General features: G+C 47.8%; 1 protein-coding gene across 1 annotated transcript in view; it reads right to left on the bottom strand.

The window, feature by feature from the left end:
• LOC112107408 (adenylate cyclase type 10) overlaps window positions 1-26,745 on the bottom strand; it is a 73,963-nt gene that overhangs the window by 29,707 nt on the left and 17,511 nt on the right. The window contains exons 12-21 of the mRNA XM_026656116.1: window positions 23,118-23,173; window positions 21,492-21,645; window positions 19,548-19,740; window positions 18,012-18,098; window positions 15,961-16,244; window positions 12,418-12,554; window positions 10,600-10,725; window positions 3,897-4,178; window positions 2,253-2,609; window positions 295-375 (exon numbers count right to left, since the gene is read on the bottom strand). Of these exons, the coding sequence (XP_026511901.1) occupies window positions 295-375; window positions 2,253-2,609; window positions 3,897-4,178; window positions 10,600-10,725; window positions 12,418-12,554; window positions 15,961-16,244; window positions 18,012-18,098; window positions 19,548-19,740; window positions 21,492-21,645; window positions 23,118-23,173 (1,757 nt within the window). The remainder of the gene's footprint in view (window positions 1-294; window positions 376-2,252; window positions 2,610-3,896; window positions 4,179-10,599; window positions 10,726-12,417; window positions 12,555-15,960; window positions 16,245-18,011; window positions 18,099-19,547; window positions 19,741-21,491; window positions 21,646-23,117; window positions 23,174-26,745) is intronic.

A 26,745-nucleotide genomic window follows, 5' to 3' on the forward strand; every position in this document is an offset into this window, starting at 1 on the left:
CGGCGCGGCTCCGGGTCGGACCCAAGCCCGGCAACCCCGGCCGGAGCGCGGCTCGATTCCTGGGGGCGGGGCTTGTAGCAAGCCCCGCCCCCAGGCATCGGGCCCTGCTCTTGCTAAAGCTGGCCCTGTTCTGTCTCATACCTTCACCCATATTATTTCACTCAATCTCTCTCCCTCTCAGCCACTTCCTTTTTCACCCCTCTTTTTCTCCGCAGCTCCCTGGGTTTGAGTGTGGTGGTCTTGCCTCGTTCCCTCCAGGTTACTGTGAGTTCTGTATCTGATGGGATGTTTTACCTTCACTTGTCCTCTGGACACTTTCAGGGGAGCATGTGCTGGTTAGGGAAGCCTCGGCTGTCACAGCTTTTCTCTCCATTCCTGCCAAATCGGAGAGAGAAACACATATTAATAAAGAGCTGTAGAACAACTTCTCATCACTATCTGCATGGCAGTGGCCAGCGGAAGCTAGTGGGCCATTGTGCTAGGTGCTATACTGACACAGACTACAAAGATGGTCCCTCTCCAAAAGCACTTAAAATCTAAACATTTAAAAGTCAAAACTCTAAAGGCTAAGTTCTTACTGGCCGTGAAAAACGTGTCACGGGCTGTGAAATCCCTTCTTCCCCATGAAATCTGGTCTTCTGTATAGTATAGGGTAAAAGTACACCAATTTTACAGGGGAGACCAACGTTTCTCAAACTAGAGGTCCCAACCCAAAAGAGGGTTGTGGGGGGGGGTCACAGTATTGCCACCCTTACTTCTGCCCTGCCTTCAGAGCTGAGTGGTTGAAGAGCAGCAGCTGCTGGCCAGGTACCCAGCTCTGAAGGCATCACCCCATCAGCAGCAGCGCAGAAGTAAGGGTGGCAATTCCAAAACCCCCTACAATAACCTTGTGACCCCTCCACTCCCCCTTTTGGGTCAGGACACTTGCAGTTACAACACCATGAAATTTCAGATTTAAATATCTGAAATCATGAAATTTATGATTTTTAAAATCCCATGACCATGAAATTGACCAAAATGGACCGTGAATTTGGTAGGGCCCTACCTGTGGGAATTACACAGCCAGTGCCCGCTGTGCTCTGTGGAACAACTATTATTTGCATTGCCATAGTGTGCAGGAGACCCAGCCACAGATCAGGACCCCCCTGTGCTAGGGGCTGTACAAGCACAGAACAAAAGGTCCCTGCCTCAAAGAGCTTGCAGTGGACCAAATTCTGCAGCAGAACTCCTAAATTCCACCAACAGGGTGAATTCCTTGGAAAATTCTATGGCTGCTGAAACAGTCCACAGGGTCCTGATTGAGATGAATGGGACAGATCACACCTCTCTCAGCCATTTTTCCTCAAAGCCATTGTTTCAGGCTCTCTGCAGACTCAGGTAGGTGACACTGCATCTGTTTCCATTTTCTCCATCATCATAAAGCCTATAAACATATCTGTTCCAACAGGAAAATTCAGATTATGAAGAACAGTTCTGGGGCAAGGACTCAGTTCCGCAGCAAACCGCGCAGCCATGGAATTGTGGAATACCCTAGGCCCTGTGTCTAGGTGTAGCTGAAGTCAGAATTTGGGCCAGCCCAGGTTCCGCCTTCACATATTACCAGCCCAGCTAACATAGCCTCCTTCCCTGCACACAGTCCTTCCACTCCACACTTCTACCTGCTTCTCACTACTCCTTCACAGCCCCACGCTGCCCCCACCACAGTCCTTGACTTTCCCCTACCCTTCAGCTCCTGACACCAGACCTAAAGGATGAGCAGAAATGTGAGGGGGCATGGAAAGGTTACAGCATATGTGGGGCTTGAGGGGTAGAGAGTGGAGATATAGGAAAAAATAAGGGGATTGGGAGAGCCTGGAAAGGGGGCCAGGATGCCACTCCAGATAGATTTCCCCTAGGATGGGAGAGGATACAGAGCAAACAGGGCTACTGGAAGTGAAGGAGAAGAGAGAAAGGGACTTGGCAAAGGTGTCTGGTGCATCCAACCAGCTGAGAGCAGAAGATGCCCAGAGGTACACTTAGTCACACCCACTAGGCCCCATGTCTCAGAGAACGCGGAAGCGCAATACACTCCCGTGCAGTATTGGGACGCAGAGCTGCGTTGAGGACTGTGCAGTCAGTGCATTGCCTGCATAGCCCTAGTCTCTGCAACAGCGAGCAAAGCCCTCCCTGTAAGATTCTGCCCCCTCCCGGCAGCATGGTCCCTTGGGGAGCCCAGTCTGGGGAGTGCTGTGGAAACAAGGGCTTCCGTTTACCTTCAAATGAGGGACCCTGAAGCCTTTGCAGGGTTGTATAAATGATCAGTGAGGCTGCTTCGCTGAATGGGTATTCCTTGTGCTGCTCAGAAATGTCTTCCTGAGACTCGAGGCTCTCCAGCATCATTTCCACGGTGTGGCGGTGAAATGAAATGAAGTCCCCTTCTCCGCAGCGTCTGCATTTGTGAGCCTGCCCTTCTAGATAGCTCACACACTTGAGATGTAAGGCTTTCTTCTGGCTCTTCAGCCAGATCTCGTAGGCCGCTTCCTGCAGCAGTGGCATGCAAAACGCCATGACGCCGCATTGTATCACCAGCTGCTCTTGCTTGATTAGGTTATAAACAGAAGAGCGGATACCTGAAAGATAACGTGGATTTATCCATCCCCTCTCAGCGAGGCCAGCATTTGAGCACACAAGGCTCTGTTTCTGCTGCAGCCACTGATGCAACTGTCCACACTAAAGGTGTAACACGGCCCTGGGGGGTGGGTCATTGGTGGTAGGGATCAAACCTAGGACCACCAGATCTGAAAGCATGAGACATTACTGCCAGAGCTAAAAAATGCAGTCCTTAGCCATGGATGTAGCAGACTCCTCAACCACCAGATTTGGGCCAGAGTTCCACACTGTATGAATTATCACCACTTGGCTATACACCAGCGGACGACAAAATAATCTCATCCACTTTAATTCACACCTGTTGCTATTGTTGGTGCCAGACTTGCACCGAAATAACAAAAGATGTGAAATAACAAAAGATGTGTGGTGATTTCTGTGCCAATCTGTGTGTAGACAAGCTCTTAAATGCTGTAGGGAGAGTTTGGTGGAATCTAGGTGAGGTAGAAGGAGAATAGAACAAAATAAAAAATTCAGGTAAGACATATTAGCTCATACCAGCCCGTTTTGACCTCTGTTCGTCCTCACAGTATGTTAGGGGTTTTTGAATGACTATATTTTAGTGCTTTAATGTATATGCTGCCACATCATGGTTATTATTGTTTGTATTAAAGTAATTCAACAGAGATCTCAACTGAAATGAGGGTTACATTATCCTGGGAATGCATAAATGCGTAATAAAAGAAAATCCCTGCCCCAATAAGTTTATAATCTACATATGAGTCAGAAAAGTGGGGGACGGGAAACTGAAACACAGAGAGGTGAAGTGACTTGCAGGTCAGTGGCAGAGCCAGAAGTAGAGCTTAGGTTTCCTGTATGTGTCAGGTCAGTTTCCTATCCTCTGGACCCAACTGTCTCTCTCTAGATACCGCAGGAGTGACTTGAATGCATTTACAATAGCATTCCTAATAGCATTCCTAATGCTGCAACAGAAAGAAAAAAGGCATTGATGATTACCCTGAAACAGATGCTTCTCAGGAGTTTATTTCAAAGTGTGATGCGAGATTCCGTTGTGTAGGCTGTGACTGTCAATAGATACATTTAAGATGTAAGAAAGTACTAAAAACTATAGGCAAAAAAAATCTAATGATCTGTACAGTCCCTTCCTACTAGAGACAGCCCCTGCACTTTATGCATGTTAACAAGAAGGATTCACAGAGCACTCTGGAAAGATCACCAAGAACACAGACAAGGAGCAGTGGGATTTCAGCACACTCTGATGCCCCCAGTCTCTGGCCAGCTCCACGTACCTGACTCTTGTCCAATTGGTCTCACCGTCCTGGGGCAAACAAGTAACTCTGTGGAGGGCATATCCTGTGATTGTGCACTCTGGGAGTCCTTTCTTTTATTAAAACACTTGAAGATGTGGGAATCCACCAGGGCTGCAAGCGTCTGATTCATCTTTCTCTTGGTCCATTCGGGAAGGATGTGGAGCAGCAGGTCAGTCGTGAAAGTCAGCCCGATGATAGCCGCACACTTCACTACCATCTGCTCCGAAGGGCTCATGTTGTCTAACTCAGCCAGTGCAATGCCTACCGAAAACAAGTCATTCAGTAAATCATCACTTCTCCATGCTGGGTGCTCCTGAGAGACCAAGACAGTAAGATTACAGTGGTTAGCTGTGGCGTTGGGAGTGAGAGGAGGATGGACGTCCTGTCTGGATCCTGTCCTTTTTACCCTACAAATGAACTGACCTGAAGAAGCTAACACATCAATTATCTCTTCTGAAAGCTGCCTTCACCAGCAACTACTGATAATGGGCAGTCACAGGGAATTCACACACTGGATTTTTGTACTGACCATGAGTTGATCCAGGATCCACCATAACTGCTCAGTACCTTGATTTGACTGTAGAATTTATTAGGAGGGCTGTGTTTATATTAATTCTTAATAGTTTGTCATTTAAATGAGACTTAAAGCGGCTTCCCAGAACAGCATCAGGACTCTGCTGCGCTGAGCTAGAGTGCCAACTACTGGACTAGAGGCCTGGCATGACTCCAAGAGCAGACCAATGTATTCAGGGATTAGATTGGGGCAAAAAGAGGGGAGAACCTTTTACAGTACAAACGCCAGAAGAATGCCTGTTAAGCAGACTGTAGTGAGACTGAGTGGCCTCCCTCAAAGCTGGAGAGCAAGGGACCACTACACTCCCCCTAGTGAGCAGGGCTAAATCTGCCACTCCCCCCTCACCAGAAGTCCTGGGGCGGGACAGAAAGTATAAAAGGAGAACCCCAGAGCTCAGTTGGGGCTGGAACACTGGAGGGAGCAGCAGATTTATTTTAAAGAATCCTTATTGAGGTTGCAGGGAAAAAAATCCTGATGTGTAGAAAGAATAGTAAATACGGCAGGAGACCAGCTTGGCTTAACAGTGAAATCCTTGCTGATCTTAAACGCAAAAAAGAAGCTTACAAGTAGTGGAAGATTGGACAAATGACCAGGGAGGAGTATAAAAATATTGCTCAGGCATGCAGGAGTGAAATCAGGAAGGCCAAATCACACTTGCAGTTGCAGCTAGCATAGGGTTACCATATTCAAACATTTAAAAAAGAGGACACTCCACGGGGCCCCGGTCCCGCCCCCGGCCCTGCCCCAACTCCGCCCCTTCCCCGCCCCCTTCCCCGCCCCAACCCCACCCCTTCTCCGCCCCCATTCCAACCCCTTCCCCAAAGTCCCTGCCCCAACTCTGCCCCCTCCTCTGAGCACCCCGCATTCCCCCTCCTCCCTCCCGCTCTGATCTTGGTTGGGGGTTGCTAAGTTCTTCCCTGCTCCCCACTCGCCCCGCAGCCCCTGCAGCCTCTATGCCCTTGCCTGCCCTGCTTCTCCTCACCCTGCAGCCTCTGCACCCCCCCTGCCCCTGCAGCCTCTGTGCCCCCTGCTCCCCACTCGCCCTGCAGCCTCTGCGCCCCCCTGCCCCTGCAGCCTCTGTGCCCCCTGCTCCCCACTCGCCCTGCAACCTGTGCACCCCCCCGCCCCTGCAGCCTCTGTGCCCCCTGCTCCCCACCCCCCACTCCCCCGCCGCCTGCCCTGCTCCCCCCGCTCACCCAGCAGAGGGAGAAATGCGGGCTCCACGTGGACTCAAACACTTCCGAGCTGCTCTGTGGGGGAGGAGGGAGCGGGGGAGGGGGAGGGACTCTGGCTGCTAGAGGCCCTAGTGGCTGCGAGCGGCTTTCAATCAGGCCAGGCGTCCAATCAGCCGTGCCGCACTCCGCAGGAGGGGAAATCCCGGACATTTCTACTTCATTAGAAATCCCCCCGGATGGCCGTTTAAGGCTGAAAAAGCCGGACATGTCCGGGGAAACCCGGACGGATGGTAACCCTAAGCTAGCAAGAGATGTTAAGAGTAATAAGAAGGGTTAAATAAATTGGGAGGAGTGGTAGATACGCTGGAGGGTAGGGATAGGATATAGAGGGACCTAGACAAATTAGAGGATTGGGCCAAAAGAAACCTGATGAGGTTCAACAAGGACAAGTGCAGAGTCCTGCACTTAGGATGGAAGAATCCCATTCACTGTTACAGACTAGGGACCGAATGGCTAGGAAGCAGTTCTGCAGAAAAGGACCTAGGGGTTACAGTGGACAAGAAGCTGGATATGAGTCAACAGTGTGCCCTTGTTGCCAAGAAGGCTAACGGCATTTTGGGCTGTATAAGTAGGGGCATTGCCACCAGATCGAGGGACGTGATCATTCCTCTCTATTCGACATTGGTGAGGCCTCATCTGGAGTACTGTGTTCGGTTTTGGGCCCCACACTACAAGAAGGATGTGAAAAAATTGGAAAGAGTCCAGCGGAGGGCAACAAAAATTATTAGGGGGCTGGAGCACATGACTTATGAGAGGCTGAGGGAACTGGGATTGTTTAGTCTGCAGAAGAGAAGAATGAGGGGGGATTTGATAGCTGCTTTCAACTACCTGAAAGGGGGTTCCAAAGAGGATAGATCTAGACTGTTCTCAGTGGTACCAGATGAGAGAACAAGGAGTAATGGTCTCAAGTTGCAGTGGGGGAGGTCTAGGTTGGATATTAGGAAAAACTTTTTCACTAAGAGGGTGGTGAAGCACTGGAATGGGTTACCTAGGGAAGTGGTGGAATCTCCTTCCTGAGAGGTTTTTAAGGTCAGGCTTGACAAAGCCCTGGCTGGGATGATTTAGTTGGAAATTGGTCCTGCTTTGAGCAGGGGGTTGGATGACCTACTGAGGTCCCTTCCAACCCTGATATTCTATGATTCTATGTCTCTTCTAGGGAGCTGGAATCTCAACATGATCCCAGACTAGCAGGGCCGTCCTTAGGCATAGGAGGCTACTTAGGGCACCTGAAAATTTAGGGCACCACTGGGTCTTAGTGTCCCCCTCCTGCCTCTTCCTAGCCCTGTTCTGACCCTTCCTGCAGGCTCCCATAGCTGGCTGCTGCAGCCTGGTGACTCTTACTCCAGAAGGGATCTAGTAACTTAAAAGTGAAAAAGTCTTCAACCCTACCAGACCCTTCAGCCTTCCTTCATAGGTCATGTTCTCAAGACCTTTAATCATTCTTGTTGCTCTTCTCTGGACCCTCTCCAATTTCTCCACATCTTTCTTGAAATGCGGTGCCCAGAACTGGACACAATACTCCAGTTGAGGCCTAACCAGCGCAGAGTAGAGCGGAAGAATGACTTCTCGTGTCTTGCTCACAACACACCTGTTAATACATCCCAGAATCATGTTTGCTTTTTTTGCAACAGCATCACACTGTTGATTCATATTTAGCTTGTGGTCCACTATAACCCCTAGATCCCTTTCTGCTGTACTCCTTCCTAGACAGTCTCTTTCCATTCTGTATGTGTGAAACTGATTTTTCCTTCCTAAGTGGAGCACTTTGCATTTGTCTTTGTTAAACTTCATCCTGTTTACCTCAGACCATTTCTCCAATTTGTCCAGATCATTTTGAATTATGACCCTGTCCTCCAAAGCAGTTGCAATCCCTCCCAGTTTGGTATCATCTGCAAACTTAATAAGCGTACTTTCTATGCCAATATCTAAGTTGTTAATGAAGATATTGAACAGAGCCGGTCCCAAAACAGACCCCTGCGGAACCCCACTTGTTATGCCTTTCCAGCAGGATTGGGAACCATTAATAACAACTCTCTGAGTACGGTTATCCAGCCAGTTATGCACCCACCTTATAGTAGCCCCATCTAAATTGTATTTGCCTAGTTTATCGATAAGAATATCATGCAAGACTGTATCAAATGCCTTACTAAAGTCTAGGTATACCACATCCACAGCTTCTCCCTTATCCACAAGACTCGTTATCCTATCAAAGAAAGCTATCAGATTGGTTTGACACGATTTGTTCTTTACAAATCCATGCTGGCTATTCCCTATCACCTTACCACCTTCCAAGTGTTTGCAGATGATTTCTTTAAGATTATAAAATCACATCTCTAAAAAATCCTTGCATAGATTTTTAGATACACAATCATCTTCAGCCTTAAATGCTTGGATCTTCAGACATAGTTTTTTAAATAAATCCTTCAAAAGACCACCCTTATCTAAAATACACATTTTAATTTTAATTACTATAGTAAAAAAACTTTGCTTCCAAAATCTTCCTGTCCATCCCTTTCTCCCTTCATATGCCCCCCCCCCCATTGAAGAGAGCCCTTAAAGGGACAACACCCCTTTCCTTCCAGATAGCTGGACAAAGAGTTTCCCTTTCTTTACTTCTGACTATATGATGAACTAGTTTTAAGAGAACCCTCCAGCAAAATCAGTACTTAGTAAGATATAACATCCTTTGTTATGCCTAAAATCTTTGGAAACATATATTTTAAAGTTGGCGAAATTTCATAAGCATGTCTATTGTTATGGAGATCACACAAAGTAAATTCCACACACAAAGTAAGTTCCCTTTTTCTAAAAGCAATGAACATTGTTATGAACACACTAAACCTCTGTGACTGATTAATTTAAAATAATATTTTTGTTTCAGTGAGTTAAATATGTAGTAATCTGGAATGATTACTTTATGAAGGCTTAAGAGTACATTTAAAATATAAAATCAGCTTAGAAATACTGATTAAGAAAATGTAAAACAGAGAAGAGTTGCATCATGTATTCCATACTTAATGTTGTATTCAGCAAGACAGCTGACTCGCCCTTACTACAAAGTTTTTGCAAATAAATCTCTGACAAACTTCAGGGCATATCAAAAAACCTGTGACTGACATTTTTTTATTTCCAAGTTTAGTGCTTTTAATTAGGTACCTTCTGCATGTCCAGTCTTCACCATCTGGCATGCAGTGGAAAACATGCCCCATTTTCTTTAGAAAGAAATTGCAGAAGAGTGTTTTTTTCAAATGTCATTTGCTTCATTTGGGTTCAGGGATTTGGCTGGAAGGGGGTGAGCACGATGGGGGAGGGAAGAGAGGAGGGAGACAATGGGGAGAGGGTAGGGCCTGGGTGGAGTGGGGTGGGGCCTGGAGCGGAGCAGGAGTGGAGTATGGGTGAGGCCACAGGCAGAAGAGGTGGGCTGGGGAGCTAGCCTCCCCAAGGGGCAGCTTCACCCACTGCCCATGACAGGAGGTAAGAGCAGGTTGGCTCCTGCACACCCAGTGCACACTGCAGTCTCCTTAGGCAGGGGCTATATTCACAGAGCCGAATGTGCCAGCACCACGCATTCTGTGTGAGGGAGAGGGTAAGGGGGTCTCTGCGGGGAACTGTGACTCTCCACCACCGTGAGGCAGGCCGGGAGGGCCGGTATCTTTTGCTGCCTCGTCCCTAACCCCCCCCCTCCCCCGGGCTGCTGTCGGGCATAGGGGCACCAGTTTAATAATACTGCGTAGGGCCCCTTAAATCCTAAGGACGGCCCTGCAGACTAGGCCCTGAGTGGAGCTGCGCCCTGCGGTCGGAGGAGACAGACGAGAATCCCCAAGGATTCCCCGCCACCAGGGCCAGCTTTAGGCCAATTCCCCGGAATCGGGCCCCGCGGGTAAGAGGGCCCTGCACCCGCACCTAAGAGGGCCCCGCGCTTTAGGCTCACACGGCAGTGGTCCGCTCAGGAGGCATTTCGGCGGCGGGGGGTCCTTCAGTGCCGCAGAAGATGCGGAGCGGACCCCTCCGCCGCCGAAGACCCGGACCGCGAAATCGGGCCCCGCAGGTCCTAAAGCCGGCCCTTACTGCCACCGTTAGGGGCCTGGGCTGGGACCCAGTGGAGTACGGTGGGCCCGGGTCTCCCTATCCACTGCTGCCAACCTCACCCCTGGGGTGGCAGTCTACCCACCTTAGCAGTGGCGGCTCCAGACAGCAGCGCACCAAGCACGGGCCTGGGGCGGCAAGCCATGGGGGGCACCCTGCCGGTCCCTGCGAGGGTGGCAGTCAGGCAGCCTTCGGTGGCTTGCCTGCGGGAGGGCCGCTGGTCCCGTGGATTCGGCGGCAATTCGGCGGCGGGTACACCAAGGCTGCGGGACCGGCGGACCTCCCGCAGGCAAGCCGCCAAAGGCAGCCTGCCTGCCGTGCTTGGGGCGGCAAAAAAGCTAGAGCCGCCCCTGCACCTTAGGCTGGATGGTCTGCGCTTGCCTGCTTTTGCTCTGCCCCAGCCAGGAGGTTGTGGGCCATAGACTGTTAATTGCTGTCTGCTCCAGTCAGGAGGTTGTGGGCCATACACTGCCTGTGCTCTACCCTCCCCCTCTCCCTCTCCCGGGCCAGAACTTCCCCATAGACTATTGATTACTACCTGCCTGTAGTGAGGCGGGGTGGCCTCCATCCCCACTTGAGAGTGAGGAACCACTACACAAACTTCTTGCCTAATTGGAAGGTCTGGCCTATTCTGCAGAGCTCAGACTCGTGCTTCTCCGCTTTGCTCCAAAGTTCAGACCTGTGCTGTCTGCCGCATTCAAGCTCCCAGGCCCTTTTTAACTGCTGCCCTTAAGGAACAGAAACATTGTGTCCCCACTGGCTGGAGACATCAGGATCAGAACCTCACCTTTTAAGGTAGGGGGCAGCATAATATTTTGCAACTTAACATTCTGGCGAATGGTGCAAATGTACAATTCATTGTCTGAGCTGGAAAGCGATTCCGTTTTGGAGGGGATGACCTTGATGGCATTGGCTGCACGGAGAGAAAGAGGAGAAAAAACAATTACAAGAACTCACATTTTAATTTGTTTGCTTTTTAAATCTATCCAAAGCAAAACAATACTTGACAAGATCTAATGGGAACAGCCATTATAACCATTTGGGTGTGAGAATAAACTCTATCACCCAGAATGCAAAACAGGTTCCGTTGCATTTCTACTTAATCACAACATTCCGAGGCTGGCTCTTCTGGGGGCCAAATCTTTGGTGTCTCCTAGATGTCCCAGACTAAATCAGATCAATGGCCTATTTTAGGAGGAAACCGTAACTCTTCTTCCCTAATGGAAATTTGGCACTAATATATGGGGAAGTACTAGCCTAATCCTAGGAAGTAAATGGCTGGTTTATGGCCTGCAGGAGCTGGGCTGCTATTTTTCTCTTCCCCCTTATTTATCTAGGAAGTTTTAAAAGGCTTACAGAATCATTGCCATGGAATTATTATCATTTTGTTTTTGATATTTACAACAGCTTTTATTTAAAGAAACATTATACAGCAATATAATCATCAAATCTCCCAGTTTAACAGGGTGTTACCTTTGCACTATGCAAGACGTTTTGTTTCTGGTGATTGTATTATTCTGATTACCCATTTATCAAGCCAGGCATGTCTATCAAATGTTAATAATCAAAAACATGGACAGATGTGCTGGGTTTGTTTTTGTTTTCAGGCAAATGTATTTTGTCTGAATATTGAACAACATCTAAGAATCTATCCGCTACATTTCTCATATCTTAGCTAGTATAACTGCAAGTGATACCATTCCCATAAATATCAAAATCTTTTGGTTGGAAGATATTTGCCACCATAATACCTTGTATCAATTAGTCCACAGATTAACTGTGTGGTGAGTAGGAAAGTGTTTCCTTTAATGTTTTAAATATGTTGCTTTTTCATTTCACTGGGTGGCAGCATATTCTATTATGGAAAACTATAACTATTCACTATTAGAGGGGTAGCACATAGAGGAAACCTTTTAAGGTTGCTAACAAATTGCATTATAACCTTTTTTCAGTGACTTATAACTTTGTTAGGCATTAAGCTTTGGGACTGAAATTTTCCATGCTTGGTCTCTGCCTCAGATTTGGTTTTTTGAAAAGTTAAGACTTAAAATGGTTCAGCAGTTTTGTCAATGTTAAAAAAATGCATATTTTCCACCTGCCCTCTTTTTGAGCAGCTTTAGTGTCCCAAAGATTTGGAGCAGGAATAGAAATTTCTCAGGGACAAACAGCATCCAAGAGTTCTAACTCAGTCCCATGCTTTCATCACTCAACCTCACTCCCCTCCCAGAGACAGGAATGGAACCCTGCAACCCAGCATTCTACTGCTGAACGTACACCACTTACCCTCTCTGCTGCCTCCCCTGGCCCCAGTCTTGCCTCCTTTCCTAGCCTGTTCAGCTACTCTTTCCATTCCCCTCAGCACATCTCCTCTTTGCCCCTTGCACCCTCCTTCCTTCCCTGAATTCCAGCAGCCAGTGCCAGGCCGACAAACTTTCCCAGAAAGGTGAGAACTGCCTGGGAGGGTGAGTCACTATACACTATACATGGGCTGTGGCATTTAAGAACATAAGAACCTGTCTTGCAACAGTGGCCAATGCCAGGTGCTTCAGAGGGAATGAACAGACCAGGTAACCAAGTGATGATGAGTTAATGACAAGTAGCTTACTGAAAAGGCCCTCCCACTCATCATCTACTTCTTCCTCCTCCTCCCACAGATGGAAGATGAGCATGTTCTTTAAATGGAGGTTCCGCAGCAACTCCTCGCAGTAAAATGGAATTCCATGGCTTCTCTGTATCAAGAACCTAAAGAGAGCCAAAACTATCACTGACCATTAAAATAAGGGACTGTTATTCTCCTTGGGCGATGTTGGGGATGGTAGCTACGTAGATACCATGGTGACAGGTGCCTTAACAACATCTAAGGTTGCAGTTGAAATGGACGAGGCTGTATCAAGTGTCCTGTATGCCTCCTACGTGGTAGATTGCAGGGCTGTACTGAAGATACAGAGTGTGTCGTGGGGTGAATGAGCAGCAGGGCAGGGGATCAGGCTCATATTCAAATGACAGTCAGGTGTAAATCAGCACTTAACGTAGCTATGGTCGTTTACAACAGCTGAGGATCTGGCCCCATGTTTGTTTTTAAATGTTACTAATAGCAACTAGGTTACTAAAACTGGACCCATGTCAAGCCTAAATATTCTCTGCTAACTCATCACATAGGTGTCACCACCTTCCTGCAGAGTTCCAACCTGTCACAGCCAGCCTCTTCCTTAAACACCTTCCTCCTTTCTCCCATAAAGCCCTATCAGTCGCAGAAATGCTCTCTGGCAAAGTCCATCTAGTCCCCACCTTTTCCTTCTTCAAATCCCTCCTTAAAAGTCACCTCTGCCTTTATGCCTGCAAGACACTGTCAGTTGACATTGGCAAGGCAGATGGCAAGCCATAAGCACTGTTCATTGTGCTAAAATGTACTTGTTTGACTAACTCTCACCCTCCCATTCCCACCACCACCACCACCCTCTTTGGCTACCTGTTGTAACATACAGTCTCAGTGTTTTTAGGGCAGGGACACTGGAGCCCTCATCCTGACTGGCACCCTTAGGTGTTACTATAATATAAATAAATGCCAAGATTTTCAAAAATGGGAGCCTAAAGTAAGACTCTTAAATCCATATTTGGGCACTTAAATAAATTGCCTGATTATTTCAAAAGTGCTGAGCACCCAGCAGCTCCCATTGACGTCACCCATACAACTTTAATTGTGCATACACACTATGATTCAATCTTTAATTAATTACTGTCCTCCTCTCCCCCCGGGACTTCTTGCTTCAGTCAATGCACACAATGGAATCTAGGATCCTATGGTTACACCAGTGTGGGGGTCACATAGGAGTCCTTGGAGTTATTTTAAGGGTCCCTTCTACAGTACTTATACAAAACCAGGAGGAGGGTAAGGAGATTCGCTTAGGCACATACAGCAGTTAGGCATCTAACTTCTGGTTGCTCTTTTGAAAATCTCTCCATTTTATACCAGGCTTTTGATTTGCAATGTTTTAAACAGGCTCGGCCAATATCTGTTGACCAGTTGCTATGACATTTGCGGCCTCTCAGCCACTTGAATTGCAAAGACTCAAAATGTCAGTAAAGCTTCCTTTGGCAAAATATCCCCCAAGTCCGCTCATTACCTGATGTTTCATCAATTCACAGATTCTAAGGCCAGAAGAAACCACTGTGATCAGCTAGTCTCACCGCCAGTATAATACAGGCCATAGAATTTCCCTGAAATAATTCCTGTTGGAACTACAGCATATTAGAAAAAACATCCAGTGTTTTCGTACCATGCTTAGCTTTAGTATCTTAGCAAATATGGAAACAGTACTGGCATAGCCATCTGCATTACAGTAGTAAAATGGAAAAACCAATAAGGATAACATTTTAAAATGCACTGTGCAGGTTTTTGTTTAGTTGATTGCTTTTAGCTGAAAGCAGGTATCAAATAAGCTTTAATGAATTTTTAGCCTTGCCATTTGAATGAGTGAAAGGTCAACCTGGAGATAGACGTTCGCTAAGTCTGTTTATAAAACTGGAGATGGAAGCCTAGTACAGACTGGGTTTTACCTAAGCAAAAAGGGAACTGCTGATACAACGCTGAGGACTCTCAGCAGGTCACAAATGGATATAGAAATAGGCATAAAGAGTCTAGAACTGGAAGGAGTTGCCCAAATTTGAGATACTGCAAGCTGTGTTAAGCTGGCTGGAATAATGAAGATAGATGGGTGGGTAAGTCACCACCTGCCCCCTGTGGGACATGTTGAGAAGAGGTGTAGGAGCCACTGGCACTTGATGGCTGGGGGGTTACTCCAGAAAGCTTATGCTTTACTGTGAGGATTTTACCTTTGTTTGTGGGCTCTGGGAATTACTCTGAGGACATCCAGGCTTCACCTAGACTTTGGGCCCCATCACTGGACCAACTGGATCCCAGACTGCCTAGGGGATGGGAGACTGAAGATTTCTGTTGGTTTCTTCTCCCTCACCTGTCCCCGCTGCCTGATTCTATGCTCCTCCTCAGCTTCCATCCAACCAACTCTGAGGCTGACTGAACCACATTGGACCATCAAGACAGGCCAAGACACCCTCTCAAGCTCTGCAAGCCAGACATGCCACCACTGAACCTGTCTGGAGCTGCCCTGCCTGCATTGATTCCTGGGACAACCCCAGACAAAAAACCGCATTTCCCCAACCTTTGCTGCCTCACCTTCCCTCCCCCTCCTGTGCCAACCCCTTTGCCTAAAGAGCTGGAATAATATCTGACCATGTTGACCTGAAACCCAGCAGCAAACCTAGCCTTTCTTTCCTTGCCCCAAAGGGGTAGGCCCTTTAATATCAGCAAAGAATTCTGACCACCTTCCCTCTAAAGGACTCTGATAAACACTCCAGTCAGACTAGTCCCAACGCAGAGCCACTTCCCTGTCAGAGCTCAAACAGCTCAGACTGTATTTTCCCTCTTTGCGTTGAGTGAGTAGTTGAAGGAATTTTGACAGGGCAGTTGCTGTACTAAGGTGCACTCACACCTGACTGCTGAATGGTGGGGCAGGAAACAAAGGTCAAGTTAACATCTTAGCCTTCTGTGCTCACCACTCTTCACCACAACGGAGGGGATGGATGGTACCACCTTAGCTCTCTGCCTAGGAGCAAACTGATCGAGAGATCCCCCAAGCAACCGCCCTGGGATGTATTTGCAAGCCAGAACATTAGAAGGCAGTGACAAGCCAAGAGCTATATGTTAATAACAATAATATCTGGACTTTCTATAGTGCTTTTCATCAGTGCTTTTTCAGAGTCAGTATAATCATCTTCATTATACAGATGGGGAAACTGAGGGACAGAGAAACAACGTGACCTGCCCAAGGTCACCCAGTAAGCCAGTGATAGAGCCAGGAATAAACCTCAGTCCCAATCCAGTGCTCTATCCACTAGGCTACAGTGAATCTTTGCCAAGCCCTAGATGGAACAGCACACAGTTAGGACCAACCATGTTTTACTAGGTGCTAGGCTATTGGGCTGTTTTGACCCTGCTTTCATGGACCCTACAGAGTCAGTCACTTGGCCATGAGCCATTTGGTTCCTCCTTTATGGACCTGCTCCCCTCTGTTTTGCAGAGAAAGGTTGGTTTGCAGCTAAGAGCACAGATCAGGTGCCTATCACTTACGTTTCTAGCTCCCGGGGGATGCTGACCACCCCAAGGTCCTGGCAGGCTTTTTGCAGGATCACAGAGGGCTTTAGCTCCCGCAGCTGAACATAGGTGGTCTTTGTGCTCTTAATGATGTTTGCAGCAGAGACACAAGGCAGCCATGCTTGGCGGCTGGGAGGAGATAGAGACATGACCATAAACACTGGGATTTTGGAGAGCAAGTTGTCCAGAAATTCCCATGATGCAGGATCAATGAAGTGGGCTTCGTCAATGACAAAAATGAGAATGTCTTTGTCCACTACCTAAAAAAGGGCAAAAAATCGCCTGAATAAGGTGTTGCTTCAGTTACGTATATCTTGCCTTCAGGCCAGGGCCAGGGGTGTCATACCCCCACCCCCGTGACCGCTACTCCAACCTATGGGGTGGAAGAGCAGATGCAGCTCCTTTGTGTTGGTTAGATAGGATACGGGGATCTGCACAGTAGCGTAGCTAGGGGGGTACAGGGGAAGCAGCCGCTTCCCCTCAGCACATTTTTCAAAAGCGGCGCCTGCCGGGCCGGCGTTGGGCTCCTGCAGGCAAGGGGGGGCAGCATGGCCAGAGGAGCCATTGGGGGGGCGGGCACGGCCGGAGGAGCGAAGGGGCCGGCTCCTCGGCCATTGCGCCCCATGCTCAGCGTGGCCCCAGCAGCATCTCCCAGCAGCGGCTCGCAGCCCATTATACAGTGCAAAGAGAGGCAGGGATGGGAGAGGGGACGAAAAGCCCCAACACGTCTAATGTCCCAAGCGCCTCCCGGAAGCGATCGGGGGACAAATATCAGGAAGTAGCAACAGGCTTCTTCTCCGGGTCCAGTGCTGGGCTGCCAAGCACACCCGCCCGGGCTGAGGGAAGCAGGAAGCTGCCGGAGAGAGGGGGGGATCTGCCCGCCTGCCAGCTGCTGCCCACCCCACTGCTCCGCTCCCTCCCAGCCCCCAGGAGAAGCGAGCAGCGCCCGCCACCCCTTCCCCGCGCCCGCAGCCTCCAGCCCGGCCTCAGGGCAGGGTGGCAGCCCGCACCGCCTGGAGCTTCCCGCGAGCCTCTCCCCTCCCCTTCTCGCGGCGGCCGCCCGGCGCAGTGTCATGTTTTCCTCCGAGTCCGAGGTCGCTCGGCAGCAGGTGAGTCCCGCCCGGGGGTGCTTGAAACTTTCTCGTCTCTTCTCCCCCCATTCTCTGAGCGCACCCTAAAAACTTCCTCGGCCGGGCCGGGCCGCGCCATGCCTAGCCCCCTCCCCCCGGACTGAGCCCCTCCGAGAGGGGGCGCAGCATGGCCACAGCGTGGCCGGAGGAGCCAAGGGGGGGAGACGCGGCACGGCTGGAGGAGCCAGCTAAGGGGTGGGGGGCACGGAGCGGCCAGAGGAGGAGCCAAGGGGGCGTGGCCAGAGGAGGAACCAAGGGGGGGGCGCCTTTTTTATGTTTGCTCCCCCTGCACTTAGAACCTGGCTACGCCACTGGGTCTGCATACACATGGCTCCATGGCCCCTCCCATAGCCTGACCCCCCGACCACCTCTAACGTGACTTTCTGTGCTGACTAGGGAGGAGACAAGGTCCAGAGCTTTCCTCCCAGCCAGCTCAACCCACTTCATTCATGCACGTGTAAGAGGGCTGTGTCCCTGCAAACCGGGGGCAATGTCACCCAAGATGATTACACTCTTTTGGAAAGGGGGGTTATTTATGTTTTTCCACTCTGGGGGTATAGTCCCTGCATTTTGGGAGGAGATCCAAGCTTTGGGACAAAGCGTGAGCCAGTTTCATGGAGAATCCATCCCATAATCTGAATCTGAGAAGGGCCAGAAAGTGCACTCGGTGATACAGAAAGACATAGTTCCTGCCCTCTAACTTTAGACATCACACAGTGAGTGCAGGTAACAGGAATTAGGATTGAGGAGGGATATAGAGGATAAGGACATAAGGAAAATGACCGGAGTACACCGTATTCCCAGCCTGCTAACCAGCTGCTCATTAGCAGAATCTGCAAGTCCAGTGCAGTCTGGGGAATCATTTCTCTCTGTTTCACAATAAAGAGAGTGGTTCACCTTCTGTAGTATTGTCACAAGAAATAGTTCCATCTCCTCTGTCCTTGTTTCATTATCCATTTTGAGAACCTCGGCAGAGGTGCGAAACTATTCAGAAAAAAATGAGAACAGTGAGCAGAAGAGGCAGCGTTCCTGTTCATGATATACACATTCATGGGAAAAGCCCTGATTGAAATGTCCAGCCTAGTGAGACACACATGTTCATCTCAGTGTCTATCCTTTCCACACAGGGTTTGCATCATCTAGGGCATGTGTACGTGAATATACCAAGGCCTCTGCTTCTAGATCCTCCGTCTAAGTCCAGCTGAACAATTAAACTACCATCTGACAGCTCTTTGGTGACCTATGTGAAATAAACTGTTGGTCTTAGTCCTGCTCTTGGTAGGAGGGTGCCTACAGCAGAGGAACTATGGGTGAAATCCTGGCCCCACTGAAGTCAATGGCATTGACTTCCCTTGTGATTCCGTTGACTCTGGTTGACTGACAGTGGACAGGCTAAGAACTGGAGGGGCTGTGATAGCTGAACTGCCCTCTCACCCAGAGAGGTGGTCCTTTCAGAGCAGAGGTGGGAAGTTGTGTGTGTACAGCAGGCTCACTCCGCCATTATGGGAATTCTGTGGATAAGGAAAAGGGTTTCGTTCTCCAGGGCTGCTGAGCCTGCACATTTCACCTAGCTTCCATTTCTGAAGCCTCACCCTCCATGACACCTTTTTCCCCTTAGGCCTCTTTCGAAATTTGATGTTTCCATGCTGTGCAGTGACAGGCAGCAAAAGCAAATCTTTGAAGTGTGGAGAACAAGAAATGAACTCCCCCATTTTATGGCAACCAATGCAGCTACCAGGGCAAATCTTTCCCTCCACATTCAACTTTTCTCCACTCCTGTTCCCCTTGAAAAGTCAAATGCAACTTCTCATTGGAGGGGGTCCTCTTACCATCACTGATTAGTATCCACCCATTCTCTTAACTGCTCTGCAAGTGCCCTAAGCCCCCATCTGAACCCCCAACTCCCCAAGCGCTGCCTTCGAAGTCTTTCCTGGGATGAGTAAGGGCTATTCCTTGCAAACCTCACAAGTCTGTGTGGAATTGCTTCCCTTCCTCCTGTGTAGCTGCAGATGGCCGACATTCTGTGAATATCCTTTAGAATGTATAGGAACAAAGTCCAGGGTGTGTGCACAGACTAGGCTTCAGGCTCACCAAACAGGTCAGCCTCATGACCGCAAGAAGGCCAATCCCAGAATAAGAGTGAGGAAGTGGGACAGGTGAAGTGGATGGCATCAGATCGACAGCATCATGCCACTAATTCTTCCATGCAAATCTAGGAGCAAACATTTCTGCAGCCATACCCAGCACCCTGTATATCCCAGTTATAATGACTGTGTTGAATTTCATGAGAATTCACACCTTTGAGCCAGCGTGCAATTTCAGGGTAAGAATAAAAAATGCTGAGATGCCGAATTGGTGTGAAGCAAGGTAAATAACAGAACCCAATTCCACAGACAGGCTTTTCCCCCAGAGAGTGAGGGCTTTCTCCATTACCTGAACACGAAAGATGTTATTCAGGAGGCAATAGTAGGACTCTTCTATCACACCTCGGAGTTTGCCTTGGAGGATGCGCTCTCTTGCAACGTAAGATTTACAGGCATCAATCCCCAGAAACATGGCCATGAGTGTCCGGATGGCAAAAAAATTCTGCTGCACATTTACCTTCGTCAGCTCCATAGCAACAACCCTGCATGGTTAAAATGAAGAGAAATTATAAGGAAGTTCTAATGGGGAGTCAGGAAGAGTGAGCACATTCTGAGAAAGAATTACAGAAACACAAACCTACCACTTACCACATGGACATCTAGACACATAGAAAAAGCTTCCAAATGAAGGAGAAATAATGGAACCAGGGTTCTTCAGCACTTTCTGATCGACCTCCAAGACAACTACAAGACATTTCAGCACCTGATTTTCTTTATGGATAAATGGCTGAGGATCAGCAAAGGATTTGAGCAATGTCTCCTGGTCTCTGTTTCCTCCATGGCTGGTGCAAAGCAACCTAACCCCAGAGCTCAGCCTCTCCATTTTTTGCTTTTGTTTGTGGGACACAAAAGATTAACAGCCTTGAACTGATCTCCAACCACCTTTTCTAACCACACCCCTTTGGGTTACTGTCAGAGTCCAGACTGATCAGTCTGTTTATTGTCTTCTGGAGAACACACCCTTGTCAAAAGCACCTGGCTGCTTTCAGTTCAGTTCCATGCATTCCCCTGGACTCTAAAGTCATCCTGCATTGAAAGACATGCAACCAGACATACCCGTGAGCATCCATCCCATTAGAGCTGCTCTCATTGCCATATCGCATGCATCCAAAAATGCCTTTTCTTAGTGATGGGCCATCTCCCAGCCCTTCACTAATGACATTTTTAAAGTCTGTCCATTTCTCTTGGGGAAAAAATCCCAGCACACTTATGAGCTTTCATCCACAGTTCAAAAGTTGCATTAGCCCACGAAAAGCTGAACAAAACCTTTTGAATTTTGAAATATCAACATTTTTAATGTTGAAATTTGAAAGGTAAAAAGGACTTTTTTTTGTTAATATTGACAATTTTCATGGAAATCTTTCCCCAGCTTTCAACCAAGTATTGAGCTGATCAAAATATTTCAAAATTTGAATTTTCAAATTAAAGGGGGAAAAAATGAGGGGAGACTTAATAAAACAAATTTGCAGAATGCCCCCAATTTATTTTTTAGCAGCTCTCCCACATACACTGTCTTGCTAGACATGTTTCCTCTTTAGCATCTCAGTCGAATAGCACTGAAACATGAATCTGACTTGATCTGGGTCATGACAGCCACAAACAAGGAATCTCTCATAGGATGGATGGGAGAGCCATCTCTTTTTGATGCGTTTTCATGCCCTGCTAGTTTTGAGGTTCCCAGAAATCACACTTCCCATATGTTGCCAGAAAACAGATGGACGGCTATTCCTCCTGATTCATGGGAGGTGGATAGCTCAACAAATCAACTGGACAAAAAGCCACAGTTAATCAAAGAGCAGGTGAGGTTAATCCTTTGAATCATGAAAGGACCCATCCAACCATAAGTGAATCTTTCAGATTGCCTCATTTATTAAATGAAGAATTAGAGCAGTAGGCTGGCATTGATAGGTACGATTGGACCACTGGTTGTTTCATTGCCCCTGTGACTGTGCTGGCTATTCCTGTACGTGAAATAATAGTTGTACTAAAGGAGGAAGTTACTAAAAGCTCCTCTCCCCCATGCAGGGCTCATTTAAGCCATTAGAGGTCAGCTTTCACCCAATTAGACAGGCATTTGGCCATCTCAGTCTGTGCCAGCCTCACAAAGCCTCCATACCATTTGGCATTATTGCAATCTCTGTAGGAATGTTGCAGCTCAAGATCACGATGCAAGGGCAGAGGTGTGTGGGGCATAGGGGGTCAGGTGTATCAAAGTGAAGTTAAAGGCACTTACTTGTGGCCAGCCTCCTGGCCTAAGTAGGCAATTTCAGCAAGTAACTGGCTCTTTCCAAATCCCATAAGGCCTTCATACATTATGACGCGGCCTTCTGTAGACCCCACAAATCCTTTCAATAAAGTGTCATAGATTTCAAGCTCTTTTTCCCGACCTAAGAAACATGGAGTGACTTTAAGAAAGCAAAGACCAATGCACATCCCTTTCCCTCTTTGCTTAGCAGTGGCAGCATGTCTCCACCCATATTGGAAATGCATACATAAGTCACTGGTTCATTTCCACCTCTGCTGCAATCCTTATCTATCCCTTTCTCCCCACTCATTTTGATAATTGCAGCTCCCCTCTCTAGCATATTCCCAAACCCGACTGTCCAGATTCCAGCACACTGCTGCTACCCTCCCCACCACACACACAAAGAAGTGTGACCACATTATTCCTATCGTCACACAACCACTTGTTCATTCCAATACCCGGTGTCACTCTTCAGATTTGTATCCAGTCTCCTTTACAGACCCTGAGCTACATTCACTGGAGCTGGCACAGGAAAGTATAATTTACATCTCTCCTTACCAGCCTGCCAACCAGGAGATTCATCAGCTCCTACAGGGCAACAGGATTAAAACTTAGAGATGAGGTAGGGCTCACCTGGTATTTATCTCATAGAGCTAGAAGGGACCTTGAAGGTCATCAAGTCTAGTCCCCTGCCTTCACTAGCAGGACAAAGTACTGTCCCCAACAGGTGTTTTGTTTTTTTTTTTTTTTGGTTGTTTTTCCCCCAGATCCCTAAATGGCCCCCTCAAGGATTAAACTCACAACCCTGGGTTTAGCAAGCCAATGCTCAAACCACTGAGCTATCCCTCCCCCCATTGGAGGTATTGGGGTGCTGGAATCTGCATTTTGTTTCAACCCCATTTGTCAGTAAAGTGAAAAGATGCTAATCAAAGACACAAAGGGAGTGAATATGAGGGGTAAGAATGTGCATGTATTCCTTCGAGACAAGGTGGTGAGTATGAGGAATATCTTTATTGGATCAACTTTGGCTAGTGGAAGAGACAAGCTTTCAAGTCTCACAGAGCTACTCTTCAGGTCTGGGGAAGGTAACCAGAGCATCACAGCTACACACAGATGGTTAAGCATAAGGGGATCACACATGTTGCATGAGACCACTTAAAATGAAGTGGGCAGTTAACACCTCTGCTGGAAAGTTTGTTTCTTCCACCAACAGGAACTAGTCCAATAAAAGCTATTCTCTCACCCACCTTGTCTCTCTCCTATCCTGGGAGCAACACGGCTACAACAACACTGCAAACATGTATTCCATACTCTTGTCTGACCATGGATAGATCCTGCGGTCCATAGCACCATATAAGACCTGCAGGATCAGGCACCACAACGTCAGTGTAAAGGCCCTGTATCTTTAAGAGCATCCCGAGCACATCTCAGAGCTTTACATTTCTGAATGATCCCAATGGTCAGTCACTTAATATCCTCAAGTAGTGGGTCCCCCTCAGACATTTCCCCCCACATCCATCTCTTCCTTGGGCATCCTCTTCCCAGCAGCAACAACTGCTCCACAGGTTCCTAATGACAAACCAACTGGAGTTCCGAAGAGCTCTGTCCACCTACCCAGTAAGGGGTAATACTCAGACCTCTCCTTGGTGAGATACGCTGTGCCAATCCTTCTGCAAGGAGGAAGAGAAAGGAAAGCTGCAGTTAAAAAGTGAAAATACTCCTGGTCAAACTGAGTGGGGGCGCAGCTGGGCTGCCCACTCTCTCTGAATCCAAGCACTGCTTCCAAGAAGGGTTTCATTATTCTTAGCCTCCTGCACCCAGAAGCTCAAGTTGAGATGGGGTGAAGTAGTGTCATGGGGTTTCCCTTCAGAAGAGCGCTAAAGAAACATCAATAACTAAGGAGCCTAATGAGCCTGGTGTAATGGGAGGGTGTATTAATATCCATCGGTGAGAACTGGAGAGCTAAGAAGGAAATGAGGCACAGCAGCCTATGATTTCTCTGGTAAAGAACAATGCAATGCAATGCCTATTAGCCTGGCTTCCTGAAGCTGCTCAAGGATCTGAAGGTAACAAACAATTCTGTACCGCAAATGGGTGAGAGATGAGAGACAAGTAGGAATAGACAGATTCAATAAAGCTTGCAGAGGAAAAGATAAGGAAAGCATAAAAAGCAGAATGAGTTAATACTAGGCAAAGGCTGTAAGGGGAATAAGAGTTTCTATAAACATGTCATGGGAAAAAGAAAGTAAAGCCATGAATAAGTAAGAAGGTGAATGAAATCGATGATTACTCTGAGCTCCTGCGCTCCTTTTTAAAATCTCTCTTTAGCAAGCTATTCATTAACAATGGCCCGACTCCTGCAAATTGCTCCCCACATACGGACTCCCACTGACTTTAATGGGGCTCCCTCCACATAGAAGAACTTGTAGGAATGGAGCCTTGGATTTGGACAATGAGAGCAAGGCAGATATTGTATAAACAGCTGTTGATGAAAGGAGGTATCAGGATATATGAAAAAACAGAACACATGCAAACTTGGTCTCTGAACTCAATACTAGCTAGCTACACCACAATTGCTATGAATTTGGGGGGGGAGGGTTGTACTGCACCTTTAAATTTCTGACAGCACAGCTGATGCAGCATGTTCCAAAGAAGGGACCCAAACTGTGCTCCCTCATGGAGACTTTACTTTTGTTCTTTCTTAGTTTGTTGTGCCCCTTAATCTGAACTGAAAGTCATTTGGACTGAGTCTAGAGGGCTGTCTAGGTGTATGGAGAAACATTGAACACTTCTACATTTCCATGGTGCAGTTCCCAGTCTCCTAGTAGCTGGAGCTGATGTGGGAGTGGGAGAGAGATGCAAATGAGACACTATAGTTACCCATTCTCTCAAACATGAGGATTGATTAAAGATATGCCAGTTGAAGGTATTTTTACACTGAGCTATTTGCTGTTCAAGCAGCTGTTTGTCTCTGTGACGGGTTGGATCACAGAAACCCCCTTGGGAGCTGCCACCCGATGTGCAAAGACTACCCCTGCTTCTGTTTTCCCTGCCAGCTCAGGACTCCAGCACCCTGTCTTGCTGAGCCAGACACTCCCGTCTGGCTCCAGACACAGACCCAGGGTCTGAATCACTTGTCCCAAAGCTGCAAGTTTACCTGAAAACAGCTCACAGAAGTGTGCTTGTCTTCAGCACTCAGATGCCCAACTCCCAATGGGGTCTAAACCCAGATAAATCCATTTTACCCTGCATAAAGCTTATGCAGGGCAAACTCATAAATTGTTCGCCCTCTATAACACTGATAGAGAGATATGCACAGTTGTTTGCTCCCCCAGGTATTAATACATACTCTGAGTAAATTACTAAATAAAAAGTGATTTTATTAAATACAGACAGTAGGATTTAAGTGGTTCCAAGTAGTAACAGACAGAACAAAGTAAGTCACCAAGTAAAATAAAATAAAATGCGCAAATCTATGTCTAATCAAACTAAATACAGATAAGTTCCTCACCAGTTCCAGAATGCTCCCTTTTACAGGCTACTCTCCTTTTAGCCTGGGTCCAGCAATCACTCACAACCCCTGTAGTTACTGTCCTTTGTTTCAGTTTCCTTCAAGTATCCTGCGGGGGGTGGAGAGACTCCTTCTTTAGCCAGCTGAAGACAAGCACACTTCTGTGAGCTGTTTTCAGGTAAACTTGCAGCTTTGGGACAAGTGATTCAGACCCTGGGTCTGTGTCTGGAGCCAGACGGGAGTGTCTGGCTCAGCAAGACAGGGTGCTGGAGTCCTGAGCTGGCAGGGAAAACAGAAGCAGGAGTAGTCTTTGCACATTGGGTGGCAGCTCCCAAGGGGGTTTCTGTGATCCAACCCGTCACAGTCTCCTTGACTAAGTTGCCTTGAGTTGATCTTGTGTGGGGAAGTACAGGACTTTGGAGATGAAATTCCCTAGGCCAGCTGTGAGATGATGCTCTGGATTCAGGCAAGGATGATGCACATTGTGGCTTTGAACAGACAGGACAGCACACACCCCCTTTGTGCTAATCAAAGGAAATTTGCCCTTTCATCCCCCCCCCCCCCACCGTTGTAAAATGGAGGTGTGACTCTTGGAGTCCCTCAGTGCCAACTAGCAGTGGGCCCCCCTACTGTAACTCACATCAGGTCTGACACACTCATTGTCCCAAGTATCAGAGGGGTAGCCGTGTTAGTCTGAATCTGTAAAAAGCAACAGAGGGTCCTGTGGCACCTTTAAGACTAACAGAAAGTCTTAGTTAGTCTTAAAGGTGCCACAGGACCCTCTGTTGCTCATTGTCCCAACACACTGTTGTCATGATATATATCTCAAAGGTGTCATGAAAGATATCGTATGTAAACTGGTGCCATGCTGGTCCCAAAAATCATTGTGTGATGTATGTACAGGTTGGGTACAAAGAGTTATAGATGTGTGCTGGAAATATATTCATGAAAAGTGTTTGAGAAGTAGAGCATAAAATCCAGCCTGCCCTAGGCAAAGGCATGAGTATTTACCTGTCTGACCAGCTGGGCTACCAGCAGAGGACAATGGAAGTATATTTACATATAAGGAAAACAAAGACATCAAGCTAAACAAACGGGGGAGAAGACTCTGGACTTTGAGTAATATAAGGGGAACAAAAAGACCTTTTAGTTCTCTATCACTGCGGGGAGAGTAGAGTACAGCACCTTTTGAGCCTATGAAAGCTGGATTCTCTTGGCCTGAAAGGCAAGAGCTGCTGGAAACATGATGTAAGTGAGAAACTGCTTAGGCAAAGATTGCAACTTGCTAAGATTCAATTTTCGTCATTAGAAAGTGTGTTTTGTTTTGTTTTGTTTTGTTTGTGGCCTTGCCTGTCTCTTTTCCCCTTGCTTAGTATCACTTAAACCCAAGGGCTTTGTGAATAACCTTTGTCTTATTTTATTACAAAACCATCTCAGTGCTGTGTATTAAAGTGAAGTGTGAGGCTTAAGCTAACCTAACAGGCTGGTGTGTGCTCTGTTTCTTTGGAGGCAGTGAGCGTAAAGTGAGAGGGACTGGATGCTGCAGGGAGATGTTTCTGGGGAACTTGGCAGCTGGGACTCACTGATTGTTACCGGCAAGACAACATTTAGACTGGCAGAGTCTTGAGGAGTTTGCTGGCAAGGCAAACAGACTGGTGTGTCAGGGACCTGCCACACAGCTTAGCAGCACCAAAGCTCTTGCTCTTGCTAAGGCAGAGTGGTAACAGTGGC

Source organism: Terrapene carolina, unplaced genomic scaffold (assembly GCF_002925995.2).
Source record: "Terrapene carolina triunguis isolate 2854851 unplaced genomic scaffold, T_m_triunguis-2.0 Scaffold212, whole genome shotgun sequence".
In the NCBI taxonomy this organism is placed as follows: domain Eukaryota; kingdom Metazoa; phylum Chordata; order Testudines; family Emydidae; genus Terrapene; species Terrapene triunguis.